The 21,360-nt window shown below is 40.8% G+C and overlaps 1 protein-coding gene across 15 annotated transcripts in view; it reads right to left on the bottom strand.

Annotated features, from left to right (window-relative positions):
- Nucleotides 1-21,360, bottom strand: part of LOC118404614 (pumilio homolog 2-like) — a 36,838-nt gene that overhangs the window by 10,616 nt on the left and 4,862 nt on the right. For 3 of the 15 annotated variants that reach the window (XM_035803825.1, XM_035803831.1, XM_035803826.1), the window contains exons 4-20: nucleotides 14,103-14,247; nucleotides 13,267-13,469; nucleotides 12,614-12,792; nucleotides 11,597-11,717; nucleotides 10,950-11,123; nucleotides 9,983-10,076; nucleotides 9,067-9,165; nucleotides 6,915-7,081; nucleotides 6,511-6,610; nucleotides 5,834-6,004; nucleotides 5,264-5,358; nucleotides 4,575-4,764; nucleotides 3,252-3,524; nucleotides 2,374-2,533; nucleotides 1,939-1,971; nucleotides 1,640-1,774; nucleotides 332-400 (exon numbers count right to left, since the gene is read on the bottom strand). In XM_035803825.1, coding sequence (XP_035659718.1) covers nucleotides 332-400; nucleotides 1,640-1,774; nucleotides 1,939-1,971; nucleotides 2,374-2,533; nucleotides 3,252-3,524; nucleotides 4,575-4,764; nucleotides 5,264-5,358; nucleotides 5,834-6,004; nucleotides 6,511-6,610; nucleotides 6,915-7,081; nucleotides 9,067-9,165; nucleotides 9,983-10,076; nucleotides 10,950-11,123; nucleotides 11,597-11,717; nucleotides 12,614-12,792; nucleotides 13,267-13,469; nucleotides 14,103-14,247 — 2,408 coding nt within the window. Of the gene's footprint in view, nucleotides 1-331; nucleotides 401-1,639; nucleotides 1,775-1,938; nucleotides 1,972-2,373; nucleotides 2,534-3,251; nucleotides 3,525-4,574; nucleotides 4,765-5,263; nucleotides 5,359-5,833; nucleotides 6,005-6,510; nucleotides 6,611-6,914; nucleotides 7,082-9,066; nucleotides 9,166-9,982; nucleotides 10,077-10,949; nucleotides 11,124-11,596; nucleotides 11,718-12,613; nucleotides 12,793-13,266; nucleotides 13,470-14,102; nucleotides 14,248-17,576; nucleotides 17,734-21,360 lie in introns of those variants that run through there. The other 12 variants (XM_035803836.1, XM_035803837.1, XM_035803840.1 and 9 more) reach the window with 10 other exon arrangements.

The following is a 21,360-nucleotide window of genomic DNA, read 5'->3' as shown; positions in this document are numbered from 1 at the left end:
TGCTGTGGACATGGCAGTACAAAAACAAGGTCAATGAGGCAAACAGACAAAGGTTATTAATTTCACAGAATAAAAAAAATCCCATACAATAATCCTCCGCTCCCAAACAACACAGAGTATAAAATCAAATAATAAATATGATTAGTAGTGTTTATGTGCAGAGATGCAAATATTTGATAAATGTGTAGCCATTTGCTATCATTGTTTGAACTGCTAATCATGGACAGTCTTATGTGTGCCACATTGGCCTCATTTTTTATCTAAAATGTCCGCCGTATGAAGAAGGTATATTACAAAGGGAGCCTATTTCTCTTGACTGACAGCCTCTTACCTGGATCCGTGCTGGTCCTGTGAGAACTCCACCACGTGATTGGCCAGATCCCTCAGCTGCAAACTTGATCTGTAGGGGTGGGAGGGCAACGGAACAACAACATCTTTAGCTTACGTCCTTCCAGAACCACAAGGGAACGTTTCGAACTTTCGACCTCCAAAAGATTTTAGGCAACTTTTTTTCCTTCCAGTGCGAAAAGGTTTTTGCACCATGAAAGACGAAAAGTGGCGATAAAATACTTTTCGACAAAATTTGGGTGAGCTGTGTTCCGTTGCCCTTTGGTTGTAAGGCCAGCAGTGGTGGGGAGACTATTATGGGCTGTAGCAGACTATTATGGACTGTAACAAACTATCATGGGATGGCATGCTCCTGCATTTTGTACCCAACAGATTCATGCCCAATCAAGCCTTTTTGATGTACAAGTTCATTTCTCACTGAATTTGACTTGCAAAGACCATGCTCACATCCCAAGTTACTGTACAGCAACAATCTTGGAACAACTTTGAAACATACAAATGAACACTACCAAACTAATATCCTAAGAAGAGGTAACCAGTGTTATGCTTACCGACATTCTGCTTGCAACCATGCCTTCTTGCAATTGGGGCACATTCCGGCTTATTCAACTCCTAACTACATTGAACCCACATTGATGTTCATTATATATCACAGTAATATAAAGTAAAAGGTTGCCACAAAATGCCACTGCCAATGAGATAACTTTGCAACAGTTGCTAATGTAAAAGATAGACAAATCTTGTCTTCGCAAAAAGAGCAAAGTTTGGAAAATTTAAACTGGCGAAACTTATTTTTGGCTCCTTACAACAATATTGTAATTGTCATTTTTTTTAGCCTTTCAGGTAGCAGCTTGTGCTACCCAGATGGTATTCTAGAGAGATCAAAGCAACACGTTGAACATCAACATAGATCCAAAACTACAGCCTAACCCTTGCCGTATCAGGGCTCGAAATACTACCTGCATATGCAGGTTAGTGCAGGTAAAATTGGAGCTGTGCAGGTGTTTCTGGTGTCTACCTGCACCTAACCATGGTCAAGTTTATACATAAATGTCCTATAATGTAGCTGCATTGACTGTTACTACCTATAAAGTATAAAAGAAAAAATAGCAATGGTTCCTGAACTATTTTAGTACAATCTAAAATTCCTCAATTCGGATTGGTGCGGGTAAAATTTGTCTGGTGCAGGTTATTTTCAATGTTACAGTGGTGCAGGTATGCAGAAAAAGTATTTCGAGCCCTGCGTATGCAAGAGAGAAACCCTGACTGCACACGCTGCCGTGCTGCGTACCTGGAGCCATGCTGGTCCTGTGAGAACTCCACGATGTGATTGGCCAGGTCTCGCAGCTGCAGGTTGGGGAAACGGTTGTTACGGAAGTCTTCCAGCAGACGGCTGCGGCCAGACGGAGCCTTGTCCAACGGACTCCTGGAAATAAGATATAAAAACACTATTGTTAACAGCATGAAAACTAAAGCAAGAAGACAATTTTCACTAAGAAATTTGGAAATATCAGAGGTGCATAATTTGCAGAAGAGGCACTTAAAGTTGTCCTGTTTAAGATTAGGTGGAACTAAGCAAATAAGACTAACCTGTTCCATGGGGGTCCCTGCTCAGAGTTTGTCCTGAACAAAAGAGGCAAGAGATTGTAATTTAGTCTACATAGTCATAGTCACTGTTAGGTAGTATAATGGTGTTTGTGTTAGGATCGACTATATCAATGTGGACAATGTCATATTTTTGTACTGGATGAAAGAAAGTACTGCTGATCTGCAAAATGCAACATAAATTTTAACAGTCACAATTGGGAAGATTACATACTAAAAATGCATGAAGCTACAGACTCTTAACTGGTACGAGTCTTTTAACAAAGTATACTAACTACGAATACAAACTGTATACACTTCACACCTCAGCCATGTACATCTATCTCAAAGCATTGTCTAATATCCAATAAAATTTGACATCAAATGAAACTTAACACTTGAACCTTCTAAAGGCTTTACAGTCTTTGCTCTGCAACTCACCTGTATCTAGAGGTCATGCTGCGTGTGGGGAACAGCGAGCTGCCCGACCCAAACAGCCCGTTGGAGGCGCTGGACGTGTTGTTGCGGTAGCGAGCCTCGGCTCCGGGCGCGGCGGACACCATGCGGCCCCCCGTGGACAGCGCACCTGGGATGGTGTAGTCTGGGGTCAGACCGCGACGACGGAGGTTTAGTATCGGTTAGTTTCAAACTCACACAACAACAACACCACCAAGCAATGTTAGACAAACACAACAATCAGTAGATTTAAGCAGACAATCCACTTCAATTTTCTTTATAGGACTACCAGATTTAGAACGTGAAACAAACTTGAACTTTCAACCTGGTACTGTAGTACAAGATGTTTGAACCCTTCAGTTATTTAAAACATCTATAAGTTAGACAGAGCATTAACAAGAACTTTTATCGCACCAAAAGCATTGTTAGATGCAAAACACAAATCAAAAGTTAATTTTTGATCCAATAAAGACAATACATTTCTCAGGACACAAACATCATGTTTATATTATCAATCGAAACACAGGCATGTTAAGGTCAACTTAAAAGACCAAAATGTTTTCAATTATAGACTGTAAAACACTAACCAAAGTTTGTTCATTGCTCTACGTATAAAATTATTGCCAAAAGGCCAACACAACAAAACGACAGCACACACAGAAGTAAAACACAAGACCTAGTGGGACCGTGTGGCGCAATCGTCAGCACGTTTGACTCAGGTCCAGAAGGTCCTGAGTTCAAACCCCGACGTGTCACCGGTCTTGTGCCCTTGGGAAAGGCACTTTACACGACTTTCCTATATAGGCTACAAAAGTCTTCAGCAAATTGAAGTTGGTAGCCTCAAAATACGGAAGAAAACCTACCATTGGGTGACGTGCTGTACGGATCGTATCCTCCCAGATTGATGCTTGTGGAGGAGCCTGACAAAGATGGCGGCGGAGTCAGCGAATGTCCGCTCTGACTCGGCAGTGGCATGCCCACTGGCCCAGGGGAGGGGGAGACCCCACCCAGCCCCCAGCCGAGGCTGCCCATTGGTGGAACGCTCTGACGTTTGTAGTCAATGCTTCCCGTCAGCGAATCACGTCGCTGAGAGGAGCTGCTGTTGTTGCTGCCGATGCCAGGAGAGAGGAGGCTTCCTATAGGCAGAGAGGTGAGAAATTTACATTCTTTTCTTGTCTGGGACCAATAGAAAATGTTGATGTATAAGAGAGAGGAGGCTTCCTATTGGCAGAGAGGTGAGAAATTGAGATTTCATTCTTGTCTGGGACCAATAAAAAAGCTTCATGTATAATGACGCTCAGCGTCATCCTCAGACAAACTACTTATATTCAGAACATATTGCCACTTTCAATTTAGGGCATTTGAAGTTTTAAGATTTTGTTTCAATTAAACACTTTCTAAACTCCTTCAGTCTTTGTAGTTGTGTTCTGATGATATTTAAAAAGAAAACCAAATGTCTCTCATAAGGATAGATATCCTCACTGGCAGTCAGGTCATCAGACCCATGATTTAATCACAGAGACAATGAAGGAAAACCCTAATTCTAAAAATCACAGAAGACACTCTAATACAGATGATGATATGTTGTTTGTGACATAATGTTCAAATTTCACCTTTGTAACAAATTCAGAGAGGCAATGTAAGACAGCCATGTTCCCAGTAAGAGTTTGCTGAGAGAAAGCCCAAAAAATTTTCGAACAGAAAACCACTGCAAATATGTCACGATTTACAGTAGAGTACCCAGAATAAAACTTTTATTAAAAGGTATGTCACCCCGTAAGGGGAGGTATAACCCCAACGGTGCTGTAATACACCTTATGTCATGCCTGTGACGCGAAAACGTTCGATACGGGTGTTCCTGACCGGGTGATAACTTCCGTATCGAACTGTTTCCAACAGGACGAGTGCGGCGCCGTAGAAAGTTCGAATACCTGATTCAGACGTTGGAACATTACTGTTGCAACACATTGTTCGAGGGCACCAAATTTATTCAACTTCTGGCGCATTTCGCATCAAAACAGTGGTTTTCTCAGGTGGGTACAACATAAATAAAATACAACACGGTGTATTCCGCATCACCCTCGGTCCCAGCCCTCCCGCGGGTCGGATCACCCTCCGGCCTTCGGGCGATCCGACCCACGTCGGGCTGGTACCTCGGGTGATCACTTAACTCCTACTAAAATTACCTGTTCCGTAAGTACCTGAGAAGCTGCCCGACCCTATTGTTCCCACACTGGAGCCGATGGGCCCCATGCCCCCGTTACTGAAGCCCAGACCAGAGTTCATGGGGTTGAATCCCGTGTTCTGTTGGGTGGCGGGGGTGCCGTTGTAGAGAGTGTTGGCGGGCTGCTGGTTCTGCTGTTGTTGTTGCTGCTGCTGGGGTTTTTAGACAAGATGAAAAAAAAGGTCATCAACGAAGATTATGTAAAAAAAAAAAAAAAGTAGAAACAGTCCCGAGATTCGAACCCATGCCAAACTAGGGTCGCCAGATCACAAACCCAACATGCTAAACCGTTACGCAAAAGCTCAGAGCGTTTGGCATGGTCAGTTTGGCGGTGATTAAACCTCTAGATGTCTAACTGCTACAGTTAGAAATCCAGGTTATAAGATATGCCAAATAGCAATTACTCAAGCTACTGGATATGATTTTGGTCAGTCAGACGTTTTAGGTAGAATCCACGACCTTGCAACATGCTAACTGTTGACATCTACACAGATGCCAGATTAAAAGTTGTTCTCTATGATAAGTTGTTCTCTAGAATCATTAATAGGTAATTATAAAGAAATATAAAACATGATGTTTCCTCAAACTCTGGCTATATAGTGATGTGGCTATATAGTGATGTGAGGTGGTTGAAATATCTCAGAACTGTACCTGTTGTTGTTGTTGTTGCTGCTGCTGCTGCTGTTGTTGTTGCTGGGTCCCCAAGAGCCGGAGGCCGTTTGCAGCGCCCAAACCGTTTGCAGCACCTTAGAGGAGAAAAAAAAATGTTAATCTTAGCATGGATTTATTTATATCGAGAGCCTTCAACTTCTCTGTAGTTTCAAAAAAACCTGTCAACCTGCAGATATACTGGTAGAGGAAAAAGACCTTGTCCTTCCATTGCAATTTTTCATGAATACTGTATAAATACTGAATCTACCATGTGTCTTCTATTTTGCAGAACTTAAAAAAATTACAGTGGTTGATGTAAAAATGCAACTCTTGGGATGGAAAAGCAAGAGCTTTCTAGATAGCTTTCCTAGTTGTAGCCATTCATACAAAAGTCTGCTTCAACTTTAAGCCCAACTCACCAGGCTGTGCAGTGCTGAGCAGAAGCGGTCCCGGCGGCACCAGGCAGACCGGAGCTCCCACCGCCCTCGTGCTGCCCATCACCAGCTCATACTATACTATACTATACTATCGTAGGATCTGCTTGGAGATTAAAGTTAAAGCCCAACTCACCTGGCTGTGCAGTGTTGAGCAGCAGTGGTCCCGGCGGCACCAGGCGGACCGGAGCTCCCACCGCCCTCGCGCTGCCCATCACCAGCTGGCCGGACTGGTCGTAGTACGCAGCCGGCGCCAGAACCTGGTACCCGGCTCCCAGCAGCCCAGGGGACACACCAGGGTGGGTGGCTGGGGGAGACAGGATAAAGGTCAGGGTATTTCATGGAGTTTTCATAGCCAGTTAAGTCTTGCCTGTTTATCATGGAGAGGTCACGTAAACATTGGCCCAGCTAAAGGAGCAGTTTGTCACCCAATTTGCACTGGTTATGGGGTTAAGCAGCAGGGCAAAGGGTTCAATAGCTGGGGTGAGGAATTTGGAAATGGTCTATCTTGTAAAACAGTTATTAAGTATTTCTGTAGCTATGTTATCTTCCTCGCCATTAAATCCTATCTGATGACTCAGCAAACTCTTTCAAATCAAATCAATCAGAGAGCCTCTTTAAAATCAATTGGACAATCAGACAGAGCCTTTGACACCAATTCACTGATCAATTAGCAGTCCTTTAAAATCTCATCAACCAATCAGCAAGCCCCTTAAAAATCAGGTACCTAATCAACCAATCATCAGGCTTTTAAAAACCAACCAATCACCAATTATATTTGAAATCAAATGACAACCAATCAGCAAGACTCACCCGGTAGAGCCTGCTGCAGGGCCTGTTGTTGTTGCTGTGGGGTCATGGCCTCCTGACCCTGCTGTTGGGGGGTCATAGGTCGCCCCTGGTTCCCGCGCACCTGGTAACACACGGAAAGATATGATGATGATCGAACAGAAATGTTATTGTTTCTTCTTCACTATACTGCGCTGCAAATCGGGCAGGTTGTCATAATACAGAAGTCTAGAGCAAAATTTTCACAGGCGTCCAGTCTAAAAGTGTGTACCGCTTTCCTCCATATTCACATACTTTTTTATACATATCTGTATAGTTAAATACCATTTGTTAAGTAACGGTGTCATGTTTATTATGTCTTTGTACTTCTAGCACGCAGTTTTGCTTAATGAACCACCGATTTGAAGGTGAATGAAGTTCAAGTTCACCATCTGAGGGTTCATGGGCTGTCCGGGCTGCTGTCCGGCAGCCTGCTGTTGCTGCTGTGCCTGCTGTTGCTGTTGGATGAGGCCAGAGGTCGCAGCCGTGGCCGGGTACACGCCCCACGGGTGGAGGTTGTACGCAGCGTACTGAGGGGGGACCACCGCCGGTGCTCCTGGGGTAGAAAAGTGTAGGAAAATGTTAACATGATAAAGACTGCTGTTGCTGTTGAATGAGGCCGGAGGTGGCCGTGTACACGCCCCACGGGTGGAGGTTGTACGCAGCGTACTGAGGGGGGACCACTGCTGGCGCCCCTGGTGTAGAAAAACATTAACACAATTAAGCCTTCTGATGGTTCCATCTTGGTAGCCCTAACACTTAACTCACCCTTTCTGTTTGAGATTTTCTTTCTTCACCTTATTTTTTCTTGTGCTGTGTTGTTGATTAGTTCTAGAAAGTTTGTATCATCTTTCTGATCAAGACCCAGAAGTGGACACTTTGTATAATTGCTAGGTTTTGGGCAATAAGAAAAAAATGCAATTTTTAGAAATGCAAAAGTTTGTGTAGTAAGTGTTCGCCTGAGGGATTTCGTTGCGCTTGTCTATAGAGAATGTTTGATAATCAAACTTAATTGGATTAATCATGTAAATGAGTTTTAACGACACAAGGATTGCAGATGAACAGATGTAAGCTAATGTCTCTCATAAGGATAGATATCCTCACTGGCAGTCAGGTCATCAGACCCATGATTAAATCATAGAGACATTGCAAAAAACTCAACTTATCACTACTACAGAGATTTGGTCTAAAAACACCTTAGCAATCAAAACTCTTAGTGTCTTTCACAACCTTAAGGTGGATGTTCAGCTTGGAGGTTGTAGAAAGGTGTAATCTCCAGGCAGATTTACTAGTGGCATAAAATTGTATCAAAGCTGGCTAAGGAGTACAGTTGGCCAAAGGGAGTCATCAGCCTCCGGTAGCCAAACATAGTCTCCAAGCAGACCCTACAGTGCCTTAGAAATAGTATCAAAGCTGGCAAGGCACCAGGGTCTGCCTCCAGTCGGGCTGATCAGACGCTATTAACATCTAATTGTTGCCTATCAAACTGTGCTTGCCGAGTAGGTGTTAATAATTTGCCCTCCCTGCCCGTGACGGCTCGTGTGCACCCCGGCTCAGCTATACACGGTCTCTCGGGAAGTCACGGCACGGTTCACATACGATGACCGTTACAGACAGATTTTTTAAATGCCGGCAACAATTGAGGCAAGAGTGCAACGTTTTTTCCGCGATGTCTAGGGATTCGAGGCGAGGAAAACACAACTCGATGCCATGTTAGCCAGTCTGAGAGGCGACGGACGTCTTTGTCGGCATCATTTTGCCACCAGAAAAGGGGAATCCCCGTGCTAACAATGTGTACCGCTTTGTGTTTTCAACCCAAACTTGCCATAACTGCTAGTCGGGAGCAAACATCTGGTCCTTGAGGCTTGACAGTTTTTGTTCGTATGAAATTACAAAATCGCAGAACAAAATAGGAATAAACTTTTTGGAGACAAAATAAAATGGCAGCGAACTTGGCGTGTTGTTGTTTTCTTTACCGCATCCAAACATTACATAGAGGGTTCTGATCCGGCAGCATGTTTTGAAACCTCATAACGTTAGTATGGTGTTGTTATATATGTATATTGAAAATTGTAGTTTGTATGGCATTATTTTCAGACTTCAAATCGATTTTAAACTAAATATTTTATATATTGTGGCACCCGTTCTGTTACGTTGCGATGCTGTCAAATTTTTCAACCCGGCGCCATTTGGCGCGAACCTCCCACTGACTTCGTCCAGTGTAAGTCGCTCGTAAAGTAATTAGCACTTGACAACAGGGTGGGGCAGCGACACCATTGTTGAATAGAAACGCTCCACCCTGTTTCAGTGCAGGCAGACCTCCGGTGCCCCTTTTGACTCCCTTAGCCAACTATCTCCCTTTGGCCGGCTATACTCCTTTGCCAGCTTTGATATTGTTTCCAAGGCACCGTAGGGTCTGCTTGGAGACTAGCCAAACACACTCCTAGGTGGGCTTCACTCCTCTGGCAGCTTTTGATACTATCTTATGCTACCGAAGGATCTGCTTAGAGATTAGAGAGGTTGTAAAGAGGTTGTACCCACCTGCGAGGGTTGCAGCAGCCAGCCCTGCTGCGTAAGGATCCTGCACAGGTGCTGCACTGATGATGTAGGGGTTCGGAGCAAACACTGTCGGGGCCAGCCCTAAACAACACAAGGAAAACAAAAATAAATACACAATTTGCTTATTTTCCTGAAAGTAGACACTGCTACTTATGAGGTGCTATAGGGACATTCAAATTATACAAGTTACGTTACAAGTGTACAAGAATGACAGGAATCGAACCCAAGACCTCTAGGTTCTGGATCAAATACGCTGCATTACACGACCCCAGATGCTACAACTATATACATGTACCCTGCACTCTACTATCATAACCAGAAGCGGTAGTCCCAAAGCCATTTGAGGCTGTAAGAGTAGTGGGTCGTTATATATCCACTGTGTTTTACACCTGGGTGAAGTGAAGAAAGTCTTACTAAGTGCATGACAAGATTCGAACCCAGGACCTCGAGGTTCTGGATCAAATACTGTAAATGCAGAAATGTTCGCGGTGGATTAATGTTTGCGGTTTTCGCGGTGACCACTTCACCGCGAACTTAAAACCACTGCGAAAATTTTCTATTATGGTATTAGACTGCGGTCTATGGTGTTACCGCGAAATTAAATCCACCGCGAACAGTCCTTTTTCCCGCTACCCTAAATTAAATCCCCGCGAACTTAAATGCATTTACAGTACTCAGCAGCTTCGTTACACAACCCCAGATGCTACTACTACATTGGTGAATAGTTTCATCAGGTTAGTATGTCAGAGACTCTTTTTACACAACCATTACTTTATTCTCACTGACATTTTGGTGACTGTCTGTCACCTTCTTCAGGGCAATTCTGACTGGTTCACATTGTACTACTACATCGGTCTACAAAATAAACAACAAACAAACAAACAAACAAACAACATACCCAGCTGCTGCTGCTGTGCTGCTGCCAGGGCGTACTGCTGCTGCTGGGCAGCCGTCAGCTGCTGGATGGTCAGCGGCTGCTGGCGGAACAGCTGCTGTCATTCAAGAATGTCACCTTCATTTAGTAAAGTCAAGGTCACACTGCACAACGCACACTGGTTAGTGGGGAGAGCCCATTTGAGTCAGAGGGGGAGGCAGGGTGGGAATTGAAGAACCAGTATCACTGGTCACTTGAAATTTTGGAATATTTTATTGCAAAATGCATTCATACAAAAAAAATGAACATATCTTACACAAGTGTACTAGGAAAGGGTGAATTGTGAAAGAAAATATTTTTATTGCATCTTTCTGTAGTTCTACTGACCAGTGTTACTCAGTTCTATCGAGAATCATGCAGTAGATATGAAGAATTCTATTGCAGTACGGCATGCAGGTCTAGGTGGTCTAAGGGGGAAAACTACAGTATCGGTGCAAGAATGCGTGTAAGAGCTACTTTTCTTGCATCATTAATGTAAAATACAGGGTGTGAAATTCAGACCTCAAAAAACGCTGTAATCATTTTACAATTTACAGTGCCAATCATTTGGTCTAACCTTATGAAGGTAAAACTTATTTGCCAACAAAGCTTTCGAAAGAAGCTAGCCTTCTGCTTATGTTAGGCCCTGTAGGTAAAATTGTACTGGATGAGTTATAAAATACAAATGCAGTTCCATTGTGGTATGTTGAAAGGAATGTTTCTTTTCTTTTTGAAACGCACAATCATTGAGACTGAGTCATTGCATCAGCGGTTCTGTTATGAGCCACAAACTCACTCCGTCAAGCTAGCTTTGAATCTTCCCACTTGGAAGTGTATCAGGGCTGCGAAAGGTTAACATTTTTTTTCTTTATTTCACATCCTGTATTTTAAGGATCATTTTCAAGATGCAAGAAAAAAAAGAAGATGCCAAAATTCCATTAAAGATGAGTACCTGCTGCTGGTCATACGCCACGAAGTTGCCCGGACTCTCCATATTTGGGCCCATCTGACCCGAGTAGTCGAACTGCAGGGGGTCAACCGTCACCGGCTCCAGGGGGTCAAGGGTCAGGTTGCCCGTCTGCTCGTTCAGTTCATCCATCATGGGTCGCGTCGTCTGCATCACCTGCTGGGGTCAAAGTTTCGTTTATTGTCAAATGTTAAACAAACAACACTGAACATAAGATCAACAGAAATCATGAGTCCGAGAGATCAAATTTGCATTTTTTTTACCAGACCTTTAGTTTTCATTTAAACTTCCCAAGAACCAGGTGAATGAAATAGGTTTGTTGACACCTTGGTTGCATTCTGGACAACCTGGGTAAACTGAAAGTTGTCTAGAGCAACCAGTGACCTAGAATTGCAGTACAACACAATCTCAAACTGACTGATACAATTTTATCTGACATACATTTTCAGACTTCCTGTTCAAAATACATCTTGGTCTTCGCTGCACACCCGGCAAACTTTTAGTTGTTCTGTTTTTCCGACTTACCAGGTAGTATGATATTTTGGGCTCTATTTTAGTCTTTCTGTTTCATATATTTTCAGCCATGGTTGCACACTGGACAACCAATTTGGTTGTTTTATTCCCGTACATACCTGGTTGTGTTGATTGGGTATGTTGGTAGGCATACTGCGAGGGATGAACTCGGCTGCCTGAGAAATGTGCACTTTGTTCTCCTCACTGGTGGGAGACGCCTGTCGACTCCCGGGGGTTCGACTGGGGAGCAAAAAGATGATGTTATGTTAAGAACAAGTATAAAGTATCACTCAAGTATTGTTTAATAGTTGCTGTGACCACTGCTGTAGAATGTGTGAGCCATTTGAAAAACTAGGCTAAAACAAAACACTACTTTACAAATGTCATCAAACATGGATGTTATGAAAGTTGCACTGCAAAACGAGCCTTATCTTTCATATCACATTTCTCACGCGGCGGCCATGATAGATCGAAGATGAGGTCAATGAGGCAAACAGACAAAACTTATTTCTAAAATCAGCTTCCATTGAGTTTTCACCCAAACCACACAAATTTTCACAATATAAGATCAAATAATAAATACTATAGCCGAAAGATATAGCAATTTAGAGTAGCGTAGACTGATCCCATAGTCTCTTAAGAGATGCAAAATAAAAACATAATAATGCAAATATTTGACGGACATGCAGCCATTCTCTCATTGGTCTATTTCCTAATTGCCAGGCTATCTTTGGTAGAACTGCTAATTATGATGGACAGTCTTTTGTTTGCCTCATTGAACTCGTTTTAGATCAATCATGGCCGCTGCGTGAGAAAGGTGTATACAGCAATCTTTTAACTCATTTCCATATCAATGAAGCAAGTGGAATATTTAGACAGTGTCCCTATAGATCTATTTCCATTTCAATGGACAGTAGCTCAAGTACACACAAACATTGTGTTTTTTTTCAGCAATTTTTTTACCCTAATCAGACTGGGCTTTTTTGGTACATTCTTCTCTAACTGTGGACATTCAATAGTGGTTACTTGAGCTTATTTGAGGATATTTTGGCTGTAACTGGCCCCTCCCCACAGAGTAGGCTGGCAGATGTTTTGCGGGCTGCTATAAGCGAGATTTAATCAGGCTATGTTCCTACCTGAACCCCTTGTCATCCTTGACTGCACCGTTGACTGTTCCAGGGTTGCCCTGAGCCTGCTCGTTACTCTCCTTGTCGTGCTTGTCGACTTTCCCGTCTCCGTCCTCCGTGACCTTGTCCTTCTTTCCTGCCTTCGTTCCGTCCACATCGTTCGCCATACTGCCGTCACCGCCTGTCTCCTGTGGGACATGACAACTTACTGTTAGTTGCGAAATATTGTTATGATACAATTTAAAACGGTACAAAAAAATGAAGCACACAACCAACAAGCTTTCTATTCGATCCTTTTCAACTCGTAATAACCCAAAGCCTCAACTGAGATAGGGACCAATACTGACTTCCAAGCAACTTTGACCCTTTGCTGAAGTCACCGTTCTGGTTTGCCAACTGAATTCTTTTGAACATAAACTCATTGGAAGGTAAAGCCCTTTTTTTTCTACCAGTACTACTGGAGGTTGCCAGAATTTTTGTCAGAACTAGACAATCAAGGTAGACAAGAAATGCACAAATGTAAAGGCAAATTCACATGTTTGGCAGACAGTTTAAGTACTAAAATTTCCCCCCACTATGATATGCACGTACCTTGCAACTGAATTCTTTTGAAATTTGAACTTGAATCAGTCAAGGTCAAGGTAACATACAAGGATACTTACAAATCCGACCTTCAGCCTGTTCATTCGCGAGTCGATCTCCTTCGACCCCGGCGACGACCCCAGCACATACTCCACCATGCTCACGCCCAGTCCGCTCGCCTCCGACGAGCGCGGCGACAACACGGAACCCACGTCGTTGCCGTGGAAACCGCCAAGCGACGCTCTTCGCTGCTGCACCATGATTGGTTGCGACACTGAGTGGTCTGCAAAGACATAGAAATAGTTTCATATCAAACATTAATGCTAATTTTTATCAACGTTTTTGTCAGCGCAGTTGAATCTATGGGCCCCTATGCTCTGATTTGTACTGTCTACCCTGTGATTTGAGCCCCTATGCTGCGTTTGTCAACCAGCGGGAGGGGCTTTTCTGTCGTTTTTAAACAAGGTAAAAGAATGTTGCCTTTGTGATGTACAATTTGGCCTTAATAACAGAGGAAATTACATTTCTGAGGGTTACAAAATTGTGAAGATTTTCAGGGGAAGGATATCCCTAAACCCCCTAAACTTTCCCGCTCACCACATGGCTTTGACGCGTTAGGATGCCCTCTACACTGTGAAATAATCATGATGAAAACCAGGCATTCTTTATGGACAAAAAAAATTATCATGCACCATCTCAAATATCACAGCATCTCAAATATGCCAAAAAGCAGTTACTCAAGCAACTGGATATGATTTTGGAAACGGTCAGACGTTTCAACTGGAATCCACTAGTTTTCGTCAGTGACAATGTTGCTTTTTGGCATATCTTACTACCTGGATGTCTAACCTACATTGAAGCATCTCAAATATTCTTGACAAATAATGTTTCAGAGATCAATAGAGGATTTCCCCACCTGACATGGATGTCTGTACGCTGCCCCACGTGCTCTCCCGCCATTGGTCGCCCAGAAAGATGCTCTTCGGTTCATCACCCGCTCCTTTCCCGCCCGTATCACCGTCACCGCCCACATCCCACAACTTTTTTGCTGACGGCACAATCTAGAGGGAAATGCAAAATATTAAATTAAATTTTGTGCTTTAAAATACATCTTTCTGTTTTGGTACCAAAATTGGTTGATGGTAAAACCTCTGTGACAAGAGAACAATACAGCGTGAATTCATATTGATCCTTGCTATGTATTTACATGTAGACATCTATCTTTGTGCATGATGTGTGTACTTCTGTACATTCATCTATTTTCGCAGAGGGAAAATGGCATTTTCATAGGTGTTTTAAACTAAGCTTTCACTAAAAGCTTAAAACACCTATGAAAATTTAAGACACATTGAATCTATTTTTGCATTACGAACCTGTTTTTGCACTTTCACCTAAAAGCTTTAGGTTTGTGCAAAAACAGATTCATAATGCAACAACAGATTTGATGTGTCTTGAATTTCCTGTTAATGCTTGCAGGCACTGTGAAAATAACACCACTGCAAATATTTTAAAATCTACAATGTTCTTGCTGTTTTCTGAATCCTTCAAGGAACCAACTGTTAGAAAAATGCCATGTAAAATTGATGTGTTGACAACACAGGTAAACCAATGCTTGAGTACCCAGGGCACCCAACACACTCCTAAATGCCATCATACCACCATGTCAAAACCATGCCCTTATAAGGTCATTTCTCAGCAGTGCTCATACACTAGACACAAAGACTCTAAGCCATCTTACAAGATGTTACAATACACTTATCTCTTGGCCTTCAAGACAGGGTTGTTTCTTTTAACGATTCTCTCAATTACCAGTATCAGCATCTAATAACTATGTGCATTTTTTTAATTACAGTAATAAAAAATTAATATACAAGATGGTCCCAGTCATAAGAATAAAGTCATTTCTTTCTAAAAGCCAATACAAAAGGGGACTACTCCAAATACATATTACAAGAAAATGCAGGAATTTTGTATTTGAGTGATCCTTACAATTTACATCAGTCATATATTGTAAATGCTTGATTCAAAGTGAATCTTCCACCACCGAAGGCAACAAATCCAAATACATATTACAATAAAATACAGGAATTTTGTACTGGAGTGATCCTTACAATTCACGTCACAGCCATATATTGTAAAAGCTTGATGCAAAGTGAATCTTCCACCACCGAAGGCTATCATAAACTCCCACAAAATGCAGACAGTACTCACACAGAATACCAACGACTGTGACATTGACAAAGCAAGTTCTGTCTAGACCGTATAGTTAAGAACTAACAGCAAATAACCACTTTAATAATTAAAAAGACTCTCAAATGTATTATCAAAATGCTTCTTTTCAAAGAATGACAAACAAGAGTGACTAAAATGGTCTATAATTGTGTAATACTGTTAGTAGCTTGTGCCGTAATTCAAAAGATTCTCTACTGAATTATCAAAATGCTCCATTTCAAAAAGAATGACCAACAGTAATGTAAAATAGCTTTCAATCCCAGCAGCAGTATAATCAAACAATGGATAGTGAGTGAGTATAACTGTGTAATATTGTTAGTAGCTCATGCCGTAATACAAGTAGCTTTACAGAAACAGTATCTACTTGCTGAAAAACACCTGTTTTCAAACATATATTGTCTTTCACAAACAGGATGTCTCCTGTCTCTTTGTGGGGTTTTAATTTTCATATCCAGTTGAACTGGACGGGCGATACCCTAACCTACCCAGGAATCTTCACCATATTTGGGAACAAAAACATGAAGATATTTTGTGACATCATATGATATGTAATACAAGTAATGGTACAGGGTGAGAACATATTGTGCACAAGGGCCTTGAAATGCATTTACTGTATAACCTGAAATGTTTGCGATTTTATTCCTGCAATGACCTCTCAATAGTAAAATTGTGACATTACGACTATGCTATTCCATTGTAATTTGTGATACTGGACTTCTATAGCATTGTACCGACCTCAAGACTAAAATCCCTTGTAATCTTTCTTCCAAAAGAATTCAGCTTCAGTAAAAAAAGAACTAAATTAAATAACAGTACTTTGTTACCTACAATACCCTGTTGTAATGTGCATTTGATTGACGCCTATTTGGTACAAAATATCCTTATACAAAACCACGATTATCCATTCTCATTTACATAACCATAAATATTGTAATCTTTGCTACAAACAACAAATCTAGTAATTTACCAGTTCCCCAAAATAAAGGCAAATCTGTATCTTATATATACCACATACAGTTCTTGTTATCTTTTTTAAGCCCTTAAAAAAGTTTTCCAACAGTCTTCTTGTCTGTATGAATTCTGCTACGGGGAAACTTGTCATTGAAAACACCTTGAGAATAGGTCCTCATGACCTTGAAAATCGAGTAAATACTAGCTGGCCTTTACAAGAAATGACCCTGAAAAAACACAAGCAGATGTTTTGAGGGAGGAACAAAGAACACATCAGAGTACAAACAGACTTGTGTTTGCTTTGAGTAGAAGAGGGACCTGAAAAAAAAATTCTGCTTGGGCAAGCTAGGAGCTTTTGGTTTGGGCTTGGATAGAAACTGGCTCGAAAGAATGCTTTGTTTGATTGGTCCAAATAACATGAGATGGCTCAAGGACTAAATAACATAAGAGATGGCTAAAGGACTCTTTTTTGGTCAGTTCTAAGGTAGGAGGGGTGCTGAAAAAAATACTCCAGGAAAGCAAGATAAAATGCTGTACAACAATATGTAAATCAGAATGACAATTCACTAAAACCAGTTCTAACAAATTGGACAGAACTAAAATGAATTTCACGACTATAAAACATGTATTTCTATAAATAGCTCTTTTCTTCTCCAATGCAAATTAACTCAATATACGACCAACATTACCATAAAAATGGACTACAAATAAATAACCTGGTCAGCAATTATCAAACAAAGGACCCCTCTACAAAGCAGTCTCTGACTGGGCCATTTTTACCCTAGGGAGTTTACAAACCAAAGCCACACACACAAACAAAATCCCCAAAAAGGAAGTCTAGTGGTTGCAATTTCTCTTTACAATGAACTAGTAATATACAAGAAAGGGCATTTTTATAGGCTAAATGAACAATATACACATCATATTCAGTCTTTCAGCAACAAAATGTTTGCCAAATTGTGTCATCCATTCAGCCCTGGGACATGCCAGACAGACAGAATTTTTCTTTTTTTCTTTTCTGTTGTCGTTTCTCTTCACAACGAACTGATGATATACAAGAAAGGACATTTTCATGGGCTACATGAACAATACACACATTGAATTTGGAATTTGAGCAAATAATCAACAACATTTTGGCCAAATTCTATCATCTATTTCAGTATTTGGCCCTGGGAGATTTCTAGACAGAGAGAATTTTTTGTCTTACCACGATACCACCCACCATTATTTCTGCTATTTCCTACAACACGGCCGCCACGTTTTCAGAGCTACACATCGAACCAAGTTACAATCCAACGTGGCTCGCTTGGTGACTCAATACCGAACGTCTGTACAGCACATCCAGCTCCCAACAGTTTATATATTACATCAACCTCCTGAATCACTGAGTCACGCCAGACACCCCCATCCTTTTATGCAAACGAGGGCCTGATGGGAATACTATGATGTGGCGTGGACACAGTTAGGTCATGCTGACTCACAATCCTGCAAGCTGATTGGATAATCAATGTCCCAAACAACAAGGTCGTACCATCCAAAATGGAGGAGGGGGTGGGGAAATGGGTTAGTTACATCTAGTCATTATCTTGCACCATGTGTTAATAGTTAATGGAAAAATATTACACTATAACAACGAGGTGGCGGTTTTGTATTTTTCAAATAAATGAAGCCTGCTTTGAAAAGCAATCCCAGCAAGGTCATGTTATTTCCTAAAACTATCTTTTTTTTATTATCTATGGTACATAAACGTCTAAGTCTAACCATTCTAAAATTGAACTGAAAATAATCAAACAGACATCCTTGTAAAGGAAAATATAATGAAATTGAACATTCCAAAATAATGTGTGTAGAAAAATAACTAGGGTTAAAATGCTGGATGGCACAGTTATGCCAAGTGAAACTGGGTGAAAAACTGTTATCATTATAAAATATTCAGTGCGGAACAAAGCAGGCTCGCTTTACCGATAGCCAGAAAGATAACCCCAATACACATCAACCCATTTATACACGACTCAACTACCCCATGGGGGGCTTCAGACAAGGGTTGGTATCACTTTTATTACCAAAGATGGTCACACAAAAAGATGAAGTTATCAATTTCAGAAGAGAAGTCTATCAAATCTGACATTTCTCATAGAACTATGACAAAATAAACCATTTACCCATGTTTGAACCAAATTTACTATCTTTCCTGGACAAAAATCACTGACAGTGAATCTTGGATCAAATTTTTAACCTCAACTTTTGTGTACAGAAGACCAAGAAACAACTAATTTTGCAGGCAGGGCCATAGTATATAATGAGACAATTTCACACTACTGTGGAGCTGTCTACATGAACCGCTTTGTATATTCAAACCCTGACAATTAACTAGAACAATATATCATAACTTATCTTTCAATTACATCTGAATGTAGCAACCTTTTCGCTCATTCTGGGTTGTGTGTAACATACTTATAAGTCAGCAATATCATTGCACAGCTTCTACATGCAGTGTTCGAAATACCCATCTGCAATCTGCAATTTGCAGAAGGATTGTCAAGATTGCAGAAGAAAAATTAAACAATCTGCAATCTTGCAGAATGAAAAAATCAGGATTGGAATTGAATGGTTCTTATATGTTAGCAAACAGGTATGTGTTTGCAGAAAATATTTTCAAATTGCAGAAGAAAATTTTGACAATCTGCAATATTGCAGAACACCGGAAAAATGCATTTCGACCACTGAGTCATGTAATAATTATTTTCAGTCAAATCTATTCATTTCTAATTCACTTGTTCGGACAAAAAGAGACAACATAGTAAATACAAGGGACATAAACAACTAACTGTATTCTACAGAATTTAAGTAGGGTAGTACACTGAGATAATGATTTCCTAATATCAATTGGCCAATGTTTCTTCTAGTGACTAAAATTCCTTTGTGTCGGACACATTTCTAATCATTCTAAAATCACATTTCTACATATCGCCAACAAAAACGGTACTTCAAGTCAACATAAAGGCCATTATAATCATTTGTTTACCAGATTTACCTACCTTTATTCAATCTATTCTGCATCATTAAGGTACAATTCAATCTAAAATACATCATCACTCATTTTGAGTAATCTGAATAATAATACATTACTTTATGGAATCATAAGAGATTTACATATTTCAGACAACAAGAAAATATCAAATATCAAAGCAAGTTTTCAAGCACACAGTAACATCCACCCATTTTTTAGCATATGGGAAAAATATGTTTTTCTAATTTTTAAGTCATCCAATATGTCAATTACTAAACCTGTATTGATTATGCAAATCTAAATTCGCCTGTAATATTGGCGAAATTCCCCTGGATCCATTAACCATCAGTCTAAGGTCTCGGGTGGTGTAATTAGGCATCCAAACACAATTAACATTCCTTAGCTGAGAGATTATTAAATCTTTTACCGATCAAGTTAAGGGACTGAAATTGTTCTAGGTTAGCCATGAATACAACACACTATCAGATTATCATACAAGCATGGACACCACAAAAAATGTATTTGTGCAAATAAAAGGTCTTAAATGACAAAGTTGAAAGCAAAATTTAAAAAATTCTATTTTACTACTGTAAATCTTGAAATATTTTCTTTTTACCGTGACCTCTTATTCAAGGCTGTTGTGAATTCCATGAACATACATATGTACGTCATGTCTTTAATTGAAATGATGAATAGCAAAATATCACAAAATTCTCCTTCCCTGACACCTATTGAAAAATCAAACCCTTACAAATTTGCATCAATTTGCAGGTGTATACATAAACGTACATAAACTAAAATCTGTTTTGGTTCTTGCCTTCTGCATAATTCTATGCAAACCAAACAATTTACAAATTTTACTTTAGATTAGAAACTTCCATTATAAACAGAGGGACTTGGCTCATGTATTGACTTCTGTGAACTAGATCAGGAGACGTTATTTGCCCTTGTCAGTTGAGGGTTGCTGGACTTGAACCCTGCCTAAGGTCAGCATACTTTTCACTTACAAAATTGCTCCAAAAATCAATACCATATATGGGCATATGCTAAACCATCCAAACCACCAATCTTGGAAAGAACAGATATATTTTATCAAAAATGGTGTGAGTACATACTGCTTTCTCTGCTTAGCACTCAGCACTTGTGAGAAAGAGTATGGTAGTTCAACACACACCACAACAAGTGGACCAAGCTAGATTCATGTGTGCTGTTCTCATCTACAAGGAAAAATGAAGTTTGCTTTGGTGTTTTTGTTTATGCTTTCTCTGCTTAGCACTCAGCACTTGTGAGAAAGAGTATGGTAGTTCAACACACACCACAACAAGTGGACAAAGCTAGATTCATGTGTGCCGTTCTCAGCTAGAACTCTTTCTCTGCTTAGCACTCAACAGAGAAAGAGTATGGTAGTTGAGCACAGACCACTACCAGTGGACATAGCTAGATTGTTGTTATGCTAAACAGCTTTCACAACTGTGTGACCAGTGACCAAAAGGAGTTTTAAGTATTTTTACTTTGAGAAGTTTGACAGGCAACAACCATTTGAAAACCTTGGCAAACCACGAACTGTCCTTGCAAACCATAAAATGTCCTTCAAATGTTTCAACCACCACCCTGAATGTAGATCTCAAAGCTTAGACTAAAAAACAAGGCCAAGTTACGCACAAATAAGGCAAACCTACCACTACCATAAACCACCACCCTAACACTTTTCACAGATGTGTAACACACAGTAACAACACCAAATACCACATGGCGCACGTATCCATTGGCCTTATACAACTCTAGCATGGCCAAAACAAGTGGTGGGGAGACTCTGACAAGGTGAAGCCAATGTTTGCACAGGGAGATTACTTTCAAGGTCATACCGTAGATCGTTTTATCTTTGCTAGGACTTCTTTTGGCAATGGAAGGTTTTGGAGTTGAAACATAGTAGTGAGACAGCGCATGTGTACACTATGACAAGCTCTCACCGCAAACTCTT

The sequence above is a fragment of the Branchiostoma floridae genome, chromosome 17, assembly GCF_000003815.2.
Source record: "Branchiostoma floridae strain S238N-H82 chromosome 17, Bfl_VNyyK, whole genome shotgun sequence".
Lineage (NCBI taxonomy): Eukaryota > Metazoa > Chordata > Leptocardii > Amphioxiformes > Branchiostomatidae > Branchiostoma > Branchiostoma floridae.
Note: the sequence above shows the minus strand (reverse complement) of the source record. Positions and strands in the feature narration are given on the sequence as shown.